Below are 7,659 nucleotides of genomic sequence, written 5' to 3' on the forward strand. Positions count from 1 at the left end.
TGTCATGAAATTGTAATATAAATATATGTGTTTTTCAATGGTCTTAAGTGACCACCTGGGAAAGTATTGTTCAACCCCCAACCCACAGGTTCAGATTTAGGAGGAATTAAAAGGAATGGTGAATATGATCAAGATACATGGTATGCATGTATGAAATTCTCAAAGAATTAATAAAAATATCTAAAAATACATCTACATCTAAAAATATTACTTTGGTAAATTGCCTTTATTGGTTTGCATATGTTTTAGTTATTAATGTGTTTTATTAATTAAATGTTAAATGCCAATTTCACACATGTACACAATACATACTTATCATTCACCCCCTCTCCCATATCTACTGCCTCTGTTCTACCCACCCAACTTCAGTATAGCTCTTTCTTGTGTTCTGCTTTTGTTTAACTGGGATTGTATAAATGAACACAGATTTGGAGCTACTTGGAACTTGGTGGTCTCAGCCCTGGGTACATACTGGAGAAGGTGATTTCACAGTAAGTGAGATGACCCCATGAGCACCAAGCACCTTTTTCTTCTTCACTTATTGACAGGGACTGTCTTGTGTGGCTCTGTACAGGTGATCATAGTTGTAAGCTCATGATTACATGTGTTAAACTAGCCTTGCATTCTTGGGATAAAACCTCCTTGGTCATGATATGTGATTATGATGTGTTCTTGAATTCAGTTTGTATTTTCCTGAAATTTTCTGTTTCTGTATCAAGTAGAGACACTAGGGTCTATAGGTTTTGCTTGTTTGTGGCCTATTGGTTTTTGTTTGGTGTCATTGTCTTTACCTGATTTGCACAATTTGGATAATGTCATTTCAAAAAGAGCGAAATTGATTGTGTTTCTTCCCTCTTTTATTTCATAGAACAGTTTAATATTAATATTAGATTTTCCTTTAAAGTTTGCCAGGCTTGGTTGTGCTTTAATCCCAGTATTTGGGAGGCAGAAGCAGATGGATCTCTGTGAGTTTGAGGACAGTCAGGGCTGTTAGACAGAGATATCTTGTCTCGGGAATGGATAGATGGATGGATGGATGGATGGATGGATGGATAGATGGATGGATGGATGGATGGATGGATGGATGGATGGATGGATGGGTAGGTGAGTGGGTGGATAGATGAAGTTTGATAGAACTCAGTGTTGAGTTCACCTGGTTCTGGGCTTTTCTCTGTGGACTTTTAGTTACTGTGCTAGTCTCATTGTTCTCTATGGATCATGCGCATTTATAAATGAACCATTTCATTTAGATTTTATAGTGTATTAGAATATAAGTCTTAGTAGCAACATGGCTCGGGAGTTAAGAGCACTTACTGTACTTGCAGTAGACCCAGGATCAGTTGCTAACACCCACATGATGGCTCACAGCTCTCTGTAATCTTTGGTTAAGACAGTTACTGCTGTCATCTAGCCTCCAGGGGTACCAGGGGTCTTCTTTGTTTCTAAAAGAGTTTTCTAAAATGTAAATATATCCATGTCCTTCTTGCTCTTTAAATCACATTGGTCTCTGTTGAGATAAAAATTTATGTTTGTAAGGCTTTTTATAATCCATCTTTTGCTTGCTTATCTAGTTACTTCTCTTTGTGCTCCCCCAGCATATTTCTGTGAATTCATGAACATGATGCACATAAATTGTTAGTAGTGCCATATTGACTTTAAACAAGGTTTTTTTGCCTTGTAAAGCTGATTACTCCTGAATTGCTTCTAATTGGGTGACTAACTTATGAGGGACCTCCACCCCAGCTTTTGCCTGTGATGTTATCATTCATACATAAAACTACATCTACTGTTTCCTTTTCTACTGTTCATCCTATAGGCTTTAACTTCCACACACGCCCACAAGTTTTCCCTCACCACAGGTTCTGAGTCAGGTTCCCTTCTCATGTGCTGATTCAGCATTGCTTGCCACTGTCTTCACACTCATCTTGCTCTATACTGATTATTTACTTAGCTGTGTTTCTGTGTTAGCTCCTTCAATTCTGTGAATACAGGAAGTGTGCTTGGTAGATATTAAGTTAAGTAGTTATTACTAAGAGTAGCAGTGAGACACAAGTTCAAACATGCATTTACAGTAGCTATAAGGGGCCCCAAACCAAAACTGAGTGGAATTTGCTCAAGTACAATGATTTAAAAGCAAATCATGTGTTGCCTTAGTTATCCGTGGATCTGTAAGTGGAGGCCAGAGCAATCTGTGTGAGTCTTTAGGTCACCGTGGTGTGGTGCTGGTTCAAAGCTTGGGCTAAAAGCCAGAGAGGGCCACTAGCAGCCGTTCCTCCAAAGACAAATAGGTTGGCACGATCTAGAGGAAGAACTATAGGTGACAAAGCCACATTCACCTAGAATTTCCAGTGACAGTTGGAACAGTCAAATCAAGCTAGACTGTGTGAAAGATGACAAACTGGAGAAGAACTTGCCTTCTGCAGGAGCAGATCCCCAAGCACCATTCATCTCTCAGGTAGTCTGGACTCGGGGTCAGGTGCTCCTTACTATTGCTGGGTATGGGGTTACAGGATGCACAGGCGGAAGAAGAAATCAAGCAAGAGATGAACACACTCCAGCAAAAGCTGAATGAGCAGCAGAGTGTGCTTCAGAGGATTGCTGCCCCTAACATGAAGGCCATGGAAAAGCTGGAAAGTGTCCGAGACAAGTTCCAGGAGACCTCAGATGGTAAGCCTGGCATTTCTTTCTGAGCCTCAGATGAGAACAGAAGACTCAAGGTATGAGAAGGATGTACTGCTATATCCTAGCAGCCCCTTTTTTACATAACTTTACACTTACAACTGTTAAGTGCTCGAAACTGTGGGGGTCATCTACTTGCTTGCTACAGAGCAAATGATGGTGTCAAGAAAGCTGGTAGTGCCCAAGGAAAAAATCTGTGTTTGTGTGCCTAGACTTTGTGCTAGCCAACTCACCAAATACTGATCCTTGTAAGGCCCTGTTCAGGCATTTCTCTCCCTTTGTAGGTCATCACTAGAATTTTCATTTACAGGATTTACAGGTCATTCTTGGCAGGTGTGGTTCTCAACCCTGGCAGAACCCAGGGCACTGAGAGATTATCATTTGCTCTCTTTTTCTGGCAGAATTTGAGGCGGCACGAAAGCGAGCAAAGAAAGCCAAGCAGGCATTTGAACAGATAAAGAAGGAGCGCTTTGACCGATTCAATGCTTGTTTTGAGTCTGTGGCTACCAATATTGATGAGATCTACAAGGCTCTGTCCCGTAACAGCAGTGCCCAGGTAGACTGAAACCCCTTATGCCAGCAACTCCCACCATTCTTAGTTGTTCTTCCCTCTTCCTATCACCATGCTCATCCATGCTTCCAGGTCCTCACCCACTCTGTCTTCCCCTAGGCATTCTTGGGCCCCGAGAATCCTGAAGAGCCCTATTTGGATGGTATCAACTACAACTGTGTAGCTCCTGGCAAACGTTTCCGGCCTATGGACAATTTGTCAGGCGGGGAGAAGACAGTTGCCGCACTGGCCTTGCTTTTTGCCATTCACAGGTAAGGCTTTGCCTCATAAGGCAGTTAGTTGGTGGACAGACTGAGCTGAGGCAGCCAGAGTCTCTGGAGCCCAATGATATGCAGAGATCTGCATAGGTGAAGGTGTTTTAGTATCTAGATTATACCCATTTCTATATCTACTACGGCACATCACTATTGGCCTTGGTGATTGGTTTTTGGGCCTGTCTTCCCCATCTCCCCTCATCCACTCAGCCCATCTTTCTGGTTCCTGCATGTATTTAGTTCCACTTCTAGACTTTTCTTTACATGGTTGCTGGTTAGTAAGTTCTTTCTATACATGTCTAGCTTGACATACCTCTTCATTCTCCTTCCCTTCCTCTGGGAAGCCCTCTTTGACCTCTGGTATACCTTGACAACCCCTGCCCCAAGCCAGTAGTGCTTAGATATGACTCCCTACCACGTAATGTTTAGTTATAAAGCATTAGTTCATGAGCATTTCTTGAGTGCTGCTCTGTACAGACCCTGTTGGGAGCTTAGGGTCAGGTGAGTCAGACATGGTCTCTGTCCAAAGGAGCTCACAGACTGACACATAACCAGACAGTAGTGTGCATACATAAAAGAAGGCCACCTAACCTAGGGAGGGTATGATGGGCAGGGAAAAAAACATGAGTAGTGTTTGGGGATAGGAGAGGTGGCTTAATGGTTAAGAATACTTGTTGCCCTTGTAAAGAATTTAGGTTTGGTTTCCAGCACCCAGATGCTGGCTCAGAAACACCTATAACTTTAATTTCAGGGGGTCCAGTGCTCTCTTCTGACTTCTGTAGGCATCAGACCTGCACATGGTGCACACATATACATTCAAGAAAAGTACTCATACACATAAAATATTCTTTTAAAGAAAAGTCTACCACGGAAACCAGCAAGCATTTTAGGCTGAACGAGCAGCATGTATGAAGGAGGCGTGTCATCCTGATATATGTTGGGACATAGTGGACCCTCAGATCGTTTGCTTACTAAGGACAGTTCCTGGAAAAGAAAAAAAGATTTTTCATGGTTCTAGGGGGATAGTGGCACCCAGAACCAGATGCAAAGGAGGGAATTCAGAGACTTGGGTTATTTAGTCTCTGAATGTAGTTGGCCTATTCCGACTGTGGGGCTGGCCTACTCTTCTTGCTGCCCTCATTTTTCAATGTTAGCTCACTTATTTATTCCCTCCCAGCTACAAGCCAGCCCCCTTCTTTGTCCTGGATGAGATTGATGCTGCCTTGGATAACACCAACATTGGCAAGGTAGGTGCAAGAAAGGTGTCGCCTGGGAGGGAAGGCCCCAAGTTGAGGCTGGGTTCCAGGAAGCCATTCCTGATTGTGCCCTAGCTATGCCTGCTGCCTAGTCTACATACCAGGAGGATTGGGTCACCCTCATTTGATAATCAGTAGCCTTTTCTTAGTCTCTTTTACCCCCAACCCCCACCTACTTACTTTGACTAAAAAGTGGCAGTGTTGAGTCTTGAGCTCTGCTAAATACCCCTCCCACAGGTGGCAAATTACATCAAGGAGCAGTCAACTTGCAACTTCCAGGCCATTGTTATCTCTCTCAAGGAGGAATTCTACACCAAGGCTGAGAGCCTCATTGGAGTCTATCCTGAGGTAGTGTGGGCTGGGGTGCAGTGGATGGGCAAAGGGTAAAGGGGTGCAAGGGATCAGGTTCTGAGCAGTCATTTGGGTTTGTTGGAGCCTGCCCTGATTGTTTAGCCAGCCCATCCTGGCAGAGACAGCCAGACAGTGAAGACAGTGAAAAAGGGCAGAGTTTGGCAAAGAAAGAAGGCCCATGGGATTGAATGCTTTCATCCAGAAAGAACCATTGCTGGCCTTGAGCAGATACATTTGGGAGGTAAGCCCCAGCCCCTTGGGTCCCAATGTAGGACCTTTCTTAATTTCTCTCCTCACTTTTTTCTTCCTTCAGCAAGGAGACTGTGTGATCAGCAAAGTCCTGACCTTCGACCTCACCAAGTATCCAGATGCCAACCCCAACCCCAATGAACAATAGCAGGAATTCTGTCTTCTTGTCTGGATCCCTGAACTGCCCTTCTGTCCATCTTCTCTCCTGGATCTCATCACCCACTATCATGGATTGCCTGGCACCATACCCCCTTATGTTTGTGTGCATGTGTGATTGATTGTGTGCATGTTAATTTGTTTGCAAAAATAAAATACTGGAGACTGGTTTTAAAGGAGCCTAATCTGAATTTGATTCCAAGGAAGTACAGGATAACAGTACACCAGATGGGCAAAAGTACCCAAGACCTCATAGAGTGGCAGTCACTAAACTGCCCTCATTTACTCTGTCATGTACTCTGTCCATCTGACATTTAATGGACACCTTTTATTTGTCTGGCTGTATATTGAAAATGCTGAGTTGAATCAGGGACCATGTCTTTCTGGTAATGAAATGGGCTTGGTTTGTAAATTACTATGATTAGCCAAATATCACAAATACCTTGATAAGAGGATTATCACTTTCATGCTTTGTGGAAAAACTCCGATTTGAGCCAGACCTTGACAAATTGGTAAGATTTAGTCAGGGACTAAGAGTAGAGGATGCTCTGGGGAGAGAAAGTTACAGATCTGGTTCTACTTAGCACTTAACTATTTGTTGCTGGACAAATCATTTGACCTTTCTTTGTCTTGGTTCCCTCATTTATAAGATGGGGCTAGCATTTACCTTCCTCATAGGATTTAATGATATCATACTCTCATTAAAACCTTAGCAACACTCAATGCCAGCCCCTCTAAATACAAATCTTAATGTTCACTTGGGTCTGAAGGGCTTCTGACCCTTGTAAGAGACAAAAAGGGTGGCCATGTCTGGGAGGTGTGGATGCTTGGTTACTGGGGAAAGAGCAGCACAGATGGGGTTTATCTAGTAAATAGAGAGCCTGGGGAGCCCAGTAGCTTCAACATGCGTGATAACTATGTGCTTGGGCCCCAGTCTCGGTTGTCAGGAACTAAGCCTAGGCCACTTGTCAGCCTAGCATGTTCAGGCGTGGTTGAGAACTAACCTCGTTAACTATAATGACTGCTGGGGAAAAGAAGCTGCTGCAGTGGCTTTAGCTTCTGCTTTTGTTTGGTTGTTTTTAGAAATTAAGTCAGACTGAACATTGTGGGACACACCTTTTTTTCAGATTTATGTTTGTATTATTTGCATTTGTGTGTGCAAAATATATGTGTTCATCAGATCCCCTAGAGCTGGAGTTAATGAGCTGCCTAACATGGGTGCTGGGAACAGAACTCTAGTACTGTGGGGGGCAAAGTTTAATCAGGACTGGTTGCTCAATGGTATTTACTGTGCAAGACACTGGCTCCACCATTCACACCAGTACCACAAAAGTACATGGATCCATTCTCTTTAAGAAATTCTATTGTGGTTGATGAGATGTTTAATGGGTAAAGGCACCTGCTGCAAACCTGACATCTTAGGTGGGATCTAGGACCCACATGTGCCCATACACACATACAAACATACAAAAGCCTAAAAATACTGTTTAAAGACTATGTTATTATAAAGTTTCATTCTATTACCATCAACTCTCCCTCTTCATTTAATCTCTCACTTTCCTGTCTGTCCATTTAGCCTTTGTTTTTAATGTTTTACATACATCTTGTATCTAATGAAAATGGTACTTTGAATTATACCGATTTGCCTTCTTTGCCTAACAACGTTTATTATAGTTGCACAGTATTGATCATTGTCTCTAAAATGCTCTGCAGATTGCCATCCTGACAACCACATTTGTCCTACCCGTTTCTCTTATACAGTAACTTCAGTTTTTGTTGTACCGTGTGAAAGTCTTCTGGTTTGTATCTTTGTATTGATTCCCAGAAAAGGAATTATGGACACATGGACTATTTCTATGTTTATTTCTAGTAGACATTTCTAAACTGCCCTCTAGCACTGTTCACTCAATATTTTTCTTGAAGTGATCTGAGGTTTAACTGTCTACATATTGCATCTCAAGTAGCCTGAAATCACAGGCTTAATGTGATAATTGTGTTTTCTAATACATGTTAAAGGTCATGACTAAGCAGGCTTATATTCACCCAAAGATACACACCACCCTTGGCCCCTGTGCCATCATTTGGCAAATGCTGCCGGCGTTTGAGGCTCAGACTCAGTTTTAATCCTAGCTATAGAAACTTA

General features: G+C 42.6%; 1 protein-coding gene across 1 annotated transcript; it reads left to right on the forward strand.

Annotated features, from left to right (window-relative positions):
• Positions 1 to 1,126: 1,126 nt before the first annotated feature.
• On the forward strand, positions 1,127 to 5,695 carry LOC116888864 (structural maintenance of chromosomes protein 1A-like). Its single transcript, XM_032890128.1, has 6 exons — positions 1,127 to 2,667; positions 3,081 to 3,235; positions 3,350 to 3,501; positions 4,682 to 4,751; positions 4,998 to 5,108; positions 5,425 to 5,695. The coding sequence occupies exons 1-6, from the start codon at positions 2,499 to 2,501 to the stop codon at positions 5,506 to 5,508; spliced, it is 741 nt and encodes a 246-aa protein (XP_032746019.1). The 5' UTR covers positions 1,127 to 2,498; the 3' UTR covers positions 5,509 to 5,695.
• The last annotated feature ends 1,964 nt before the right edge of the window (positions 5,696 to 7,659 follow it).

This window comes from Rattus rattus, chromosome X (assembly GCF_011064425.1).
Source record: "Rattus rattus isolate New Zealand chromosome X, Rrattus_CSIRO_v1, whole genome shotgun sequence".
Classification (NCBI taxonomy): Eukaryota; Metazoa; Chordata; class Mammalia; order Rodentia; family Muridae; genus Rattus; species Rattus rattus.